At 52.2% G+C, this 13,279-nt stretch overlaps 1 protein-coding gene across 3 annotated transcripts in view; it reads right to left on the bottom strand.

The window, feature by feature from the left end:
* The window catches only part of LIMD1 (LIM domain containing 1), a 46,247-nt gene that overhangs the window by 11,098 nt on the left and 21,870 nt on the right, over positions 1 to 13,279 (bottom strand). For all 3 annotated transcript variants that reach the window (XM_045579491.1, XM_045579490.1, XM_036432060.2), the window contains one exon: positions 1,854 to 1,921. In XM_045579491.1, the coding sequence (XP_045435447.1) occupies positions 1,854 to 1,921 (68 nt within the window). The remainder of the gene's footprint in view (positions 1 to 1,853; positions 1,922 to 13,279) is intronic.

Below are 13,279 nucleotides of genomic sequence, written 5' to 3'. Positions count from 1 at the left end.
GTTTCTAACTCTCTATCCCTCTCCTTTCCTCTCTGTAAAAAAAAATCAATAAAATATATTAAAAAAAAAGAAAGCCAATGCTTTTGACAGTTAGCTTCAAAGAAACTTGATAAGTATTATTACACACACACACACACACACACACACACACACAGCACGAGTCTTAAACGAGGAACTCTCTTCAGAAAACATACGGGCTAATACTCCCTGGGAGAGAGTGGAGCTTAGATATTGCAAATATTATCTCATGGGGGGCATGTCCTGGAAAGGAAGGTGGGGAAGGAAGAGGGGAACTCTCTACAACTCTGCACCAGGTGTGGTTTCTGCCGTCTGGCACCTTCTCCCGTTCCAGGGGTAACAACCGTGTGGCATTGTCACTCGGGACCCCACCATTCCCGTGGGGCCGACCCCATCCTGTGTGCCCAGGCGGGGCACAGACGGGGCCCCGGCCAATCAGAGCCTCGCATCCCGCCAACACCAATGCCTTTGCCCAGGGAGGGCCAAGAGCGCCACCAAGAGCCACGGAGGCTCCGGGAACGGTCTGCCCAGGCTCCGGCCAAACACGGGACCCGCACGTCAGGCCACCGCTTAGTGCCCACCGAGCCTGACACCACACCGCGGGCGGCAGAGGCGGGGCCGGAAGGAGAAAAGGACTCCCGAGGCCCCGCTGGAATGAGTCTCCTCTGGGCTGCAGCCAGCCCGGGGCTGTGTGTCCGTGCCCGGCAAACGTGAGTCACACGAATCCACCCACACCAAGCAGCTGGCCGGCCCCGCTGGGTCTCAGTCCTCCCTCATCCCTGAGGCGCAGGCTCAGTCCGGCTCCCTCGGTGCTCCCTCCCGGCCGCACTCTGTGCCCAGCACTGAGCTCGGGTCTTGGGCCTGCAGGTGGAGGAGCTCGCTCAGCCCTCCGGCGGGGCTGCCGTCTCCGCGGTCCGGAGGGAGAGGCTTACACACGGACACGATGCGGCGTGCTGCCGGCCTGCCAGGGCGGGGGCTGCACGGAGGAGGCAGGCCCGCGTGGGGGCAGGAGGGACAGGAAGGCTGCGGGAGTTCCCGGGGCAGAGAAAGGGCGAAGACATCGCAGGCAGAGGAGACGGCGGCACCAGCGAAGGCAGCAAGGGAGGTGGGCAGGCGGGCGGGCAGAGCGTGGCAGGTGCAGAGTGAGTCAGGCTGACGCGGAGAGCTTTTCTGCACGGGCTTGAACCCGGGGGCGCGCCCGAAGGCCAGGTGCACAGGCGGATAGTGTGGAGGAGGGCAGCAGGTCCAGCCACTGCCGGCTAAGCAGGCCCGGGGGGTGCCTGGTGGCACCAGGCTCCGTGAGTGGCTGCATGGGGACGGGCGGGAAGGAGGAGGGACAGGAGGACCCACGGCGAGGGGGTGTTTCTGCTTCTGGCAACCGGAGTGGGGGGCCCGGGGGGCAGCCCGGGGCGGTCCTGTGGGTGGTGGGGTGTCAGCAGCGGGCCTCCGAGGTGACAGGGCTGCACAGGCAGGGGCCGTCCATGCGTGGGGGGCGGCCGATCCGTGGGGAGCAGGCAGAGTGAGACGTGAGGAAGGCCTGCATCCCAGCGCGGAGGCTTTTGGGGGATAAGGGGTGGAGTGGGCAGAAGTGGGCACAACAACAAGAGGACAGGCCCAGTGACCCTCGAGTCCCTGCAGAGCACAAAGCTGGGTGGCTGGGCGTTGGCCTCGGGCACCGGGCGCCCCACGCATCTCCAGAAGGACGGCCGGGACCCCGTTCGGGAGCCGTGCGGCCACCCTCCTCTCCTGGCCGGGCCTCCCGTATGCTGCCCGCCCCCCCCCCCCCCCGACTCTGGTCAGGGCTGTGGGGAGGGAGGCTTGGGGGTCAAACTCACCAGGAAGTCCTCCTCACAAAACACTTTGCCGTTGACGAAATAAAAGGCTTTTCCTCTCAGCTTCCGGCCTAAGGAAAAAAAAATTCAAATTAAAATAACAGCCGGTGCTGCGCCCGTCGGGCAGCGGGCAGCGAGAACAGCGCGAGTGATGACACTGGCAGGCAGACACTCCCCACACCACGAGGGTGTCTGATTGTTTTTAAGTTAAATCTTTTTTAAAAAAATATATATTTTATTGATTTTTTTTTTTTTTTTTTTTTTAACAGAGAGAAAGGGAGAGGGATAGTTAGAAACATTGATGAGAGAGAATCATGGGTCAGCTGCCTCCTGCACACCCCCTGCCAGGGATGTGCCCGCAATCAAGGTACATGCCCTTGACCGCAATCAAACTTGGGACCCGACAGTCCGCAGGCTGATGCTCCATCCACTGAGCCACACCGGTTTAGGCTTAAGTTAAATCTTTATTGTTGAAAGTGTTACGTATATCGTCCCCTTGTCCCCTTCTTGGAGCAGGGTTCTGAGAGAAATTTTGGAATTAAATATTCATAGAATTTAGAAAGTTCAGATGATTTTGACCCAAAAATTCTACTGCAAGACAATAATCAGAGTTCAATTGTTTAAAGGCTCTTCATCCCGCCATCATTATAACGTCTGCGAGAAATGAGCGGCATCCTAGTCCTATAAGATAAACGGCAGGGTTTATTCTATTAGGCAGCCATAAGAAAGGATTGTTTTTAAAAAGAGATTTTAAGGACCCAGCGACATACTTAAAATTCTTTAAAAGCGGGGGGAGGGGTTATAAAAGTATGAGTGTGTGTGCATATACATGGACATACAAACGCACACACCTATGGTTGCAAAATTGCACGTGCTTTCCTACACTTCAGGTGTAGACCAAATGCTAACCCTCACAGTGAATTACCCTCACTTCTAGAAGGTCCTAGAACCTTCGCAAGTATTTCCTGGCTCTGCTAAGCTAGGGTAACAAGACAAGTGCTTACAACTCAGTAGTTTCAGAGTTCACTACCAGAATCCCCCGGCAGCCTTGGAGGTTAAGTTTAACTGGTTTTCTTCATTCTAGGATTTCCCACCGGGGTGATGGGAAATGAGGTGAGGCTGCAGCTGCCGGTGAGGCCACTAGAGGGAGCGGGAGGCCGCCTGAAACCCGCACAGGCCACGCTAGAGTGGGCAGACACCCAGCTCTGAGCCCAGGAGTCCGCCCAGGGAGTCCTAACGAGTCTGAGACCAGGAGCCTGAGCTGGGAACTGCAGGGTTTTTTGTTTTAATAGAGGGCGGATTACCTCTGCTGCAAAAACCATCCAGGAAGATCATTAAGCACGCCGGAGCACTGAACCCTCTCATATTCTAAGAAACGCAAATTATACAAGAGCTTTTTCTCTTATATTAACAAAGACTTTTTTTTTTTTCAGTGATCCCAGTCGTTTGTGACTGCAGCTACGACATATTTCTGCAAGCCACTCATGAGAGTGTAAAACGATAAACTCTCTTTGGAAAGGAAACTTTAAAACGTTTATCTTTGATTCAGTGGGGCAGTCTGGGACTTAGCTTAGGGAAAGAATCTGACGTGTGAATAAATATTTACTTCAATCTAAACTGATAGCCTTAGAAAAGGACTACATAAAACAGGGTGCATCTAAATGTGAAAACATGATGTAGCCATTTAAAATACCATTCAGTTTAAGTGTTTTAGTGACACTGGAAAATGCTTATACTATAGAAAAATATGCAATAACATTAGGAAGTGAAAAAGGCAAGCTGACAGCTGTATTTATAGTACAACTCCAGTTCAGTAACTTGCACACACACACACACACACCACTAATATGTAAAAGAAAAACCTGGAAGATTGCACACTAAAACTACTAGCGGTTACTACTGGTAGCTAGTGTTACAGAGAAATTCCACTTTCAATTTTATAAATAAAATAAAAAAAACTTATCTACTATTACATAGCACTGGGAGGCTGTAATGAAGGGAAGTTGCAGTTACCACTTCATACATTTCAATGTTTAAAACTTTTTTGTTTAGTATCAGGTCCACAGGTAGATGAAATGAGAAATTTTACTTTTTGTTTCATAATGTCATTAAGATTTTCTAGAATTTTCTGTATTTGTAACTTAAAAAACACCATTATGTAATAATATGAAAAATAAAAAAATAAAAGACCTAAAGATTGTGTATTTCAAACCTGTCAGGAAGAAATTCAAAGAAAAAAGACTGGAAAAGTCTGCCCAGAGGAGGGTGCCCGTGGGTGGACACAATGGTGCCTGCATCCCAGGGGGCAGGGCGGGGGCTGAGGCATGTTCATGCTTTGTTTGCTTCTGTCCACTTTCCTATACCTCCCCAAACTTCTTTTTTTAAATATATTTTATTGATTTTTTTTCAGAGAGGGAAGGAGAGGGATAGAGAGAAACATCGATGAGAGAGAATCATCTATCAGCTGCCTTCTGCAACCCCCCCCCCCACCGGGGATGTGCCCACAACCAACGTACATGCCCTTGACCCGATTCGAACCTGGGACCTTTCAGTCCGCAGGCCGACGCCCTATCCACTGAGCCAAACCGGTTTCGCCACGAAGCATTTTCTATTGACTGGGCACCTGACCTACGCAGTATCTCAACGACCCTGACAATTCCGCGACCGTCTTTTGCGAGGGCACCCGTGTGGTGTCACTTGTTGGGACCACAGGCACGCAGAGGGGAAGGGGCGTCGGGCAGAAAGCAACAAGCAGCCTGGTCTTGAGAAGCGGGGGGGGGGGGGGGGGGGGGGGCAGAGGGGCAGGAATTGCTCCAGATCTGGCCCTTGACACAGGCACCGACGAACCAGGAGATTCCTGGCATCGCGGCCCCTGGCCCCGGGCGCTCCATGCAAGGGCAGGATCCAGCATCGACACACCAGCGAGAGCAGCCGCCCGCCACTAGGGGGCCCCACAGCCCAGCCGGGACCAGGACCCTTTCTCAGGAGGCAGCAGCCTCTGGGTTAGCAGTTAGTGGCACTGTCCACGGCGGCAGCCATTAGCCACATGCGGCTAAATTTAAACTTTAATTAAAGTGAGATATAATAAAATGCCAACCTCTCAGTCGCAACAGCCACATCGCAAGGGCTCAACAGCCACACGTGGCCTCTGGCGGCCATAGGGGACCAGGTGTGTCTACAGTTCAGAAAAGCAGCCGAAGATCAGGAGGCCAAACGAAGGCAGAGAGGGGCGGGTGGAGAGGCATAACATTAACCATCCTAGGGTTAGACCTAGGGTGGTTAATTTTATGTGTCCACTTGAAGAAATTGAAGATTTTTAAAAATATATATTTTATTGATTTTTTTTTACAGAGAGGAAAAGAGAGGGATAGAGTTAGAAACATCGATGCGAGAGAATCATCGTAGCTGTCTCCTGCACCCCCCCCCCCCACTGGGGGATGTGCCCGCAACCAAGGTACATGGCCTTGACCGGAATCGAACCTGGGGCCTTTCAGTCCGCAAGCCGATGCTCTATCCACTGAGCCAAACCAGTTTCGGCGAAATTGAAGATTTTTTTTAGAGGCAGGATTTCAGAAAGAAGAGGTGCTCTTAGCAAAACGGGAGAGCCAGGGACACCCAGGTGGCGTCTACAACACCTGAATGAAGTTCAGACCTCCAGAGGAGGTCTCCTCCCGAACTCCAGCACCTTCATGCTCATGAGGGTGCCGTGTCCCCTGGCATGTGGCACCCTCTCTCCATCCTCCACTGGGGCCCGGGGGGGACAGGGGACACCTGGGCACAACCAGATCTCAGCCTTGCTCTGGGACTCCTGAAGGAAAGGAAAGCGAATTCCCACCCAGAACCACCCGGGTGCTTGGAACATGGGTGTGGCCACACTGGAGTTGCCTGCACCATGCAGGTCAGTAACGCCGGCTCCATGGATGCCCCCCAGCACGAAGAAGCTGGTGTTCTTCTGTAAGGTCAGGCCTGTTTCTAACTGCCCGGGAAACGGCCAAGAGATTGCAATCTCAACCTTATGTTTGCATTTCCCCAGGCCAATTTGCCAATTTCCCCAGGCCACCTGGGTGTGGTTTCTGCCTATAAAAGCTTGTAACTAACCTCTGTTCGGGGCTCTCAAGCGGCAGTCTTTTTCTGGACTGCTGCTTGTGGGTCCCTGCGCAGCGCTTGGAATAAACCTCCTGCTCTTTGCATCAAGACTCGGGCTCTGCGTTTGATTTGGGGTCGCCGCTCATCCTTTGGACCGGGGGTCTTTCAGGCCTTACATTCTGGGGGCTCGTCCGGGACCGAGCGGCCCCCCCCTCAAGCCCAGAACCGATCTTGGAGGTAAGAAGGGGTACCCCGAAGTTGTCTGTCTTTGTCTTGTGTTCTGTTATCTGATCTGGTTCTGTGTGCGCACTTCTGTAATCTGATCTGGTTCTGAGTTCGCAGCCGTTCGGCAACTCGTGAGAGTGGCCGAACAGTGGTCGGTAGACGTGTCGGAGGGCCACAGGCTGCAACCCTGGGGGACGCCCCAAGGGTGCAGGAGAGCCAGGGGCGCCTGGCGGTCTCCTATCAGGTGTCGGGTTCGAGTCCCGGCAATCAGGTGTCGGGTTCGAGTCCCGGCAATCAGGTGTCGGGTTCGAGTCCCGGCAATCAGGTGTCGGGTTCGAGTCCCAGCAATCAGGTGTCGGGTTCGAGTCCCGGCAATCAGGTGTCGGGTTCGAGTCCCGGCAATCAGGTGTCGGGTTCGAGTCCCGGCGAAGATCGGATAGGTTTGGTTACTGAGACAGTGAGGCAGCCGCGACCGTCTGCCCCAATCGTGTGTTTGTGGAAGCGATTCAAGTGGAGACTCCTTGGCTCTGTCTGGGTTTGGAGTCTGGAGATTCCCTGGTTCTGGTCTGAGTGAGTGTTTTGTGAGTGTTGAGAGAGTGCGGCCGCAATCGAGTGTGTGGGAATTGGTAAAAGTGCAGTGTTTTTGTTTTTACTCTTTTGGATTTGTTTTGGAATTATTTGTTGCCTAACAAATTGGGAAGAAAGAGAAAAATGGGGCAAGGAAACTCAAAGGAGAGTCACCTAAGTCCCCTTGAATGCATGGTTAAAAATTTTCCGGACTTCAAAAAACGAGGTGAAGGCTATGGTGTTTCGGTAGATGCCTTCACTCTCTGGAGACTGTGAATTGGAGTGGCCGACATTTGGGGTTGATTGGCCTTCAACAGGGACCCTAGACATGAGGCCCTACACGGGAGTCCGGCGGATAGTCTATAGGAGCCCTGGGCATCCGGACCAAATTCCATACACTGATATCTGGATTGATGTTCTTTTTGATAACCCCAAATGATTGAAGGAGTGTGGTTGTCTCCTTGACAAAGGAAAATTGGGAAAGAGACCTCCCAGGTCCATCTTACTCGCCCGGCCACAGGCGAGCAGAGAGAAAGAAAGAAACCTTTAATTTGTTTAAAGCTGAGTGCTCTGGTGGCAGCACCGCCTTCGTCATCTGGGACCCGTTTGCTCCCTGCCTCCATTCACCTCCAGGAGTTGAGTAGCTGGAGGCAGCAGATAAATTAAAAACTGGTTTCCCAAGTCATTGTAAGCAGCTCTTGAAATTCCCCCGCCATGAGGCGGAAACTAGATGGTAATGGTAACAAGTTTATGTGAATGGTGGTGAATGGCCCTGAATGGCCAGGAGTCTTTAGGTAAAGAATGTGTTCATTTGCATTTGAATGCTGCTCCAGCAGCCCACAATGGTTAATCTTCCTTGTCATTGATATCAGCTAAGCAGAGTCATATAGCTACTTAAGTATGAATTGTGATGGACCTATGATTTTCTGACATTGTCTTAAATCCTAGTAAACTGCCTCTGGTGTGGAGGGGTCTAGGGGAGGCCGGAGAGCGAAAGACTATTAGTTCTCCTACAAAGAGATTATTCAGTGCTTTGTTTGAACTTGCCAGCTTTAAAAGTTCAAAGTATAAATTGAATTAGGAAAAGTTAATTGCAGTAACTAGATGCCTAGAATATGGCAGGCTAAACTGTATTATATGTGTTTAGAATAAGCAGTAATGATTCTCATTTGTCAGATGAAAAAGTATGTAATGCTTACACTTAAGAAATTATTCTAAGTCGGGTTTTCTGAAGTAATGTTTAATGTAACATGAAACTTTTGTATTTGATTTGTTTTGTTTTGCTTTTTTCATATGCCATTGTTGTCAATTTGGGCTTGTACCTGCATCTTGTATTTTGTACATTCGGTTGTTTAAACTTTGGGAATCATTTTTGATTTCAGTCATGTGTATCTACTTTATAGGCTTAAGTAGACTTCATCACAAAGGTTTATAATTTATTTAGAATTGTGTTAAAACAATGTGAAAACGTGGTTTAACCCCCCGTAACTGCTTGGACACTTTTCACCGTGTTCTATTAGGGGATTTAAAGGCACAGTTAAAATTCTCCTGTGCCCCTTTTCAGTCTTATCAGAATCTGAGATCTTTATCTGTAGGAAGAATGTGGCAGTTTAAAATTCAAGCGGCTATTGGGAACAGAGTGCTAGACCTGCTCTCTCTTCCCTCTGCCTTTCCTAAATATTCTAAAATAATGGTTATAGATTTTTGAAGGACATAGGAAGAAGGTTTAAGAGCTAATGTAAAATAGTGAAAGTTTTTATAAAAGTTGTACATGTGATGAGAAGGTAGGGAGCGACTGACAGTCTATCTCCAGATTCTAGTGGCCGGCCTCAGAGGAGCCGCGCGTCGGCCCACCAATTTGGCTAAGGTAAGGGATGTCCTTCAGGGACCCACGGAGCCTCCCTCGGTCTTTCTTGAGCGACTAATGGAAGCATTCAGGTGGTACCCTGCGACCGAGGGGCAGCGAGCTTCGGTGGCTATGGCCTTTATTGGCCAATCTGCTTTATACTTTGCAGGACTTAGTTAAGGAGGCAGAGAAGGTGTAGACAGGAGAAGAATCTCACGCGCATCTTGGCAGCAGTGGTAGGTGATAAGGGAGAGGTAAGGGTAGAACCTGGGCGATCGCCTCCCACTCGACCGAGATCAATGTGCCTACTGTAAAGAAAAAGGACACTGGAAGAGAGAATGCCCAAGAAGGCAGAGGAAGGAGAAGGAAGCCAAGACCATTTTGGCCTTTCATGAGGACAGTGACTGAGGGGGACGGGGCTCGGAACCCCTCCCTGAGCCCAGGGTAACCATCCAAGTGGAGGGGAAACCAGTAGAATTTCTGGTGGACACAGGAGCACAATAAAAGCTCCCTTGGGGCCGATATCTAAGAAAACTTCTTGGGTCATTGGGGCCACCGGTAATGAGCAATACCCGTGGATGACTAACCGGACTGTAGATCTTGGGACTGGGACGGTCACCCACTCTTTCCTTGTGACCAAAGTCTCTTGTTGGACGAGGGGAGAGTCCAATTCGGGGCCCCCGTGACATTGAATCCTGCCTCTCTGCTACCAGAAGCAGACTTGGAAAAGAGAGAGATTCTGCATTCCTGTCAGAAGATATTGGCTGAAGAAACGGGGGCCAGGCGGGATCTCAGAGACACACCCCTACCCGGGTCCCCCCTCACTTGGTTCACAGATGGCAGCAGCTACCTCTCGGACAGGAAGAGGAGGGCAGGAACCGCGGTAGTCAGCACGGATGAGGTAATCTGGTCTAGCAGTCTGCCAGAAGGCACCTCAGCACAGAAGGCAGAACACAAGCCCTCAGGTTGGCTGAAGAGTCAACATCTACACTGACAGCAGAGGCCATACATGCCCCCAAAGAAGTTGCCCAGGGCACCAAAAGGGGACGTCTGAGGTGGCGGAAGGGAACAGGAAGGCAGATGTTGAAGCAAAACAGGCTGCCTTGGGACTAAACATCCTGCCGCTAGCAAAAGTCTCTTTGGACCCTCCTAGGTCCTTCTCTTACTCCCCAGAAGAGGAGGGGGAGATGGCCAGAAAGCCTGGCAAATACGTCAAGGATAAGTACGGGGTCTGAAAGGATAAGGCAGGTGAGAAGATAATCGTCCCTGAAGAAATGGCAACACCGCCTCACCCATCTGGGTCCAAAATCCGAAAGCTCTCCTCCCTAGCCGAGAGAACTGTCGCTAGCTGCAAGGCATGAAATTCCCACCCCTCGAAAGGGAAAGGGGAAATAGGCCGGGCAGCTATTGGGAAGTTGACTTTACGGAAGGAAGTCAAGCCGGCCCGGTAGTCTTTAGCGAAACGGCAACCACAGTAGCCAAGATTGAAGACATCTTTCCCCGGTTTGGAGTTCCAGAGGTAATTGGTTCAGATAATGGGCTGGCATTCATCGCCCAGGTAAGTCAGGGAATTGCCAAGGTGCTGGGGATTAATTGAAAATTGCATTGTTCATGTAGACCCCAAAGTTCAGGACAGGTAGAAAGGATGAATAGAACGTTAAAAGAGGCTATGACTAAATTATCCTTAGAAACTGGCGTGACAGACTGGACAGTCCTCCTTCCCTTTGCCCTATTCCGTGCCCGGAATACGCCCGGGCCCCTGGGAGTAACCCCTTTTGAAATCCTTTTCGGGGCCCCACCACCACTCACTGCTGACCCGTGGACAGAAACTCACGCCCCTCAATCCCTGCTCGCTAGGTTGAAGGCGTTGGAGACGGTCCAAAAGGACGTGTGGGTCCCTTTGGCTGACCACACCAGTTCCAGGTTGGGGACTTTGTCTACGTTCATCGTCACTGGACAGCCAACTTGGAACCCCGGTGGAAGGGACACCCACCGCCATCAAGGTAGACGGCATCGCCTCCTGGATCCATGCCTCTCATGCCAAACCTGCACCACCGCCTGACGATGGATGGACTGTGGAGACTGCTTATAGACACTCTTTGGGGATGGTGGCTGCCACTGACTCCTACTCGCGGCGGGTCTTGATGATGCCCCGCCCAATCAGTTCCCCTTTTATGGGAGAACAAGGAGTGAGGCCCGGCGGTGTGGAGGGGCTGAGGTTTTCTTTTGTCAATAACCCTAGCTGTCTTGCTGGGGCTAGGGGTAACCGCCGGGGTGGGGACTGGGACAGCAGCTTTAATCCAAACCCCACAGTATAGAAGGGCTCAGAGTGGCAATACGAGCCATTGAACAATCCATCACTATCCCTGACCTCGCTGTCTGAGGTAGTAAGGACGGTGGCCTGTGTGCAGCTTTGAAAGAGGAGTGTTGTTTTTATAGATCATTCAGGCATGGTGAAGGACTCTATGGCCAAACTGAGAGAGAGACTAGACAGGAGGCAAAGAGATAGAGAAGCTCAACAGGGGTGGTTTGAAAATTGGTTTAATCGTTCCCCGTGGCTCACCACCCTAATCTCCACCTCATGGGGCCTTTGATTACTTCTAACCCTCGGGCCCTGTATCGTAACTGGGCAAGGGGAAACAGAATATGAGTTCCAGGGTTGAAACTCAGTCCTGAGAAGAGGAGGGAATGTAAGGTCAGGCCTGTTTCTAACTGCCCGGGAAACGGCCAAGAGATTGCAATCTCAACCTTATGTTTGCATTTCCCCAGGCCAATTTGCCAATTTCCCCAGGCCACCTGGGTGTGGTTTCTGCCTATAAAAGCTTGTAACTAACCTCTGTTCGGGGCTCTCAAGCGGCAGTCTTTTTCTGGACTGCTGCTTGTGGGTCCCTGCGCAGCGCTTGGAATAAACCTCCTGCTCTTTGCATCAAGACTCGGGCTCTGCGTTTGATTTGGGGTCGCCGCTCATCCTTTGGACCGGGGGTCTTTCAGGCCTTACACTTCCACGTCAGGGACTTCATGGCCTCAGGCTGAATCAACAAAGTCTGGCCTAAGACCCCACGCCTGGCCCCCACGCCAGGGCGCCCAGCGGACCGGGTTTGCTGGGACGGACAGGAGCCTCTCGCCAAGGGAAAGTCCTCCCTCTGCTCTCTCCCGCCCCGCACCGCCCCGGGCCCAGCTGTCTATTTTGGTCGTTTCCTGGTTTCTCCCTCGCCCACTGATTTCCTTTGGGATCTGCCCACTCTTCCTCTCTCACATTCCTGATCTCCGGCTTCCTCCTCAGACCCAGCTGCCTCCTTGGGCCCGTGCAGAAATACCGACTGTGATGAGACATCCTGGGATGACTCAACGGCTCCGAAACCCAGGGGTCAAAGGCCTTCCGAAGGGAGAGACCTCCGCGCCGAGCCCCCGGGATCCATGTCCCTACTCTGGGTGCAGCCCGCCATGGCGTCCTCTTTCCCCTCCACCAGGGGGATCCGGGACCCCACGCTCAGAGCCGGCCCCCGCCTCCAGCACACATTCTCTCGAAGCAAAGGCAACGTTAGGATGGCTGACGGCTAGGGCTGCGGGTCCACACGTCCCAGGCTTGAGTGCCGGCCACCGTACTTAAGCATCACATAGCCAACCGCAGGCAAACCGAACGCTCCACGCCCCTGATTGATTTTGTACAGAGAGGAAGGGAGATAGAGAGAAACATCGATGAGAGAGAGTCATCGACCAGCTGCCTCTTGCACACCTCCTACTGGGGATATGCCCGCAACCAAGGTACATGCCCTTGACCGGAATCGAACCTGGGACCCTTCAGTCCCTCTATCCACTGAGGCAAACCGGTTTCGGCAGATGACGTCCTTTCATTGTAACACTGATGAGATGCCTTAGGAACGTAACGCCGACACCGACTTGTCAGCCCTCATTTTGCTTGAAGTCAAGTGACATGGCTGTAGTCATAGGGACGGTGCTGACTGTTGTCAGGAAGCTGGCCTTCCACGGGCTGAGGGCGACTTCCCTGACTCAGGCGTCACCATTTCGGACGGTGAGCATGTTCAGTCAGCAATCAAGGTCCGCAGGGTTTCCAGGGGGGGACTGTGAGCAGAGCCTGCCCTCCCCCCGGACTGTACGGCTTCCTGGGCAGCGTGCCACCAGCCAGGGCTGAGTCCCAGGACCCCTGCTCCCACACCCGGCCCGCGTCTCGCTGTGCCATGGACCTGGAGGAATACAATGGCACCCGCTCCGTGTCCCACTGACTCGGACAGCCTGTCCCCGGACTGGGTCTAACTGCGTGAGATTTCACTGTACAGCCCATGCATGGTCCTTTGCCGGTGTGGATGTTCGGGTTTTGGAAGGTGGGATGGGCAATGAATTTTATTCTTTTTAAAAAAAAAAAATATTTTATTGATATTTTACAGAGACGAAGGGAGAGAGATAGCTAGAAACGTCGATGAGAGAGAAACATCGACCAGCTGCCTCTTGCACACCCCCTATGTGACTGCAACCAAGGTACATGCCCTTGACCGGAATCGAACCTGGGACCTTTCAGTCCTTAGACCAACGCTCTACCACTGAGCCAAACCGGTTTTGGCTGATTTTTATTCTTAATTTTGTTGTTGTTTCCCCCCCACCAAGGTGTAGTTGGCAGGTCACAGTGCCCCCCACCCCGGGGACATGAGCCCTGGGTCACCCACACGGAAAGCCACCAATTCTGGCC

Source organism: Pipistrellus kuhlii, unplaced genomic scaffold (genome assembly GCF_014108245.1).
Source record: "Pipistrellus kuhlii isolate mPipKuh1 unplaced genomic scaffold, mPipKuh1.p scaffold_m20_p_11, whole genome shotgun sequence".
Lineage (NCBI taxonomy): Eukaryota > Metazoa > Chordata > Mammalia > Chiroptera > Vespertilionidae > Pipistrellus > Pipistrellus kuhlii.
The sequence above is the reverse complement of the archived record's forward strand: the minus strand, read 5'-3'. Positions and strand labels throughout refer to the sequence as shown.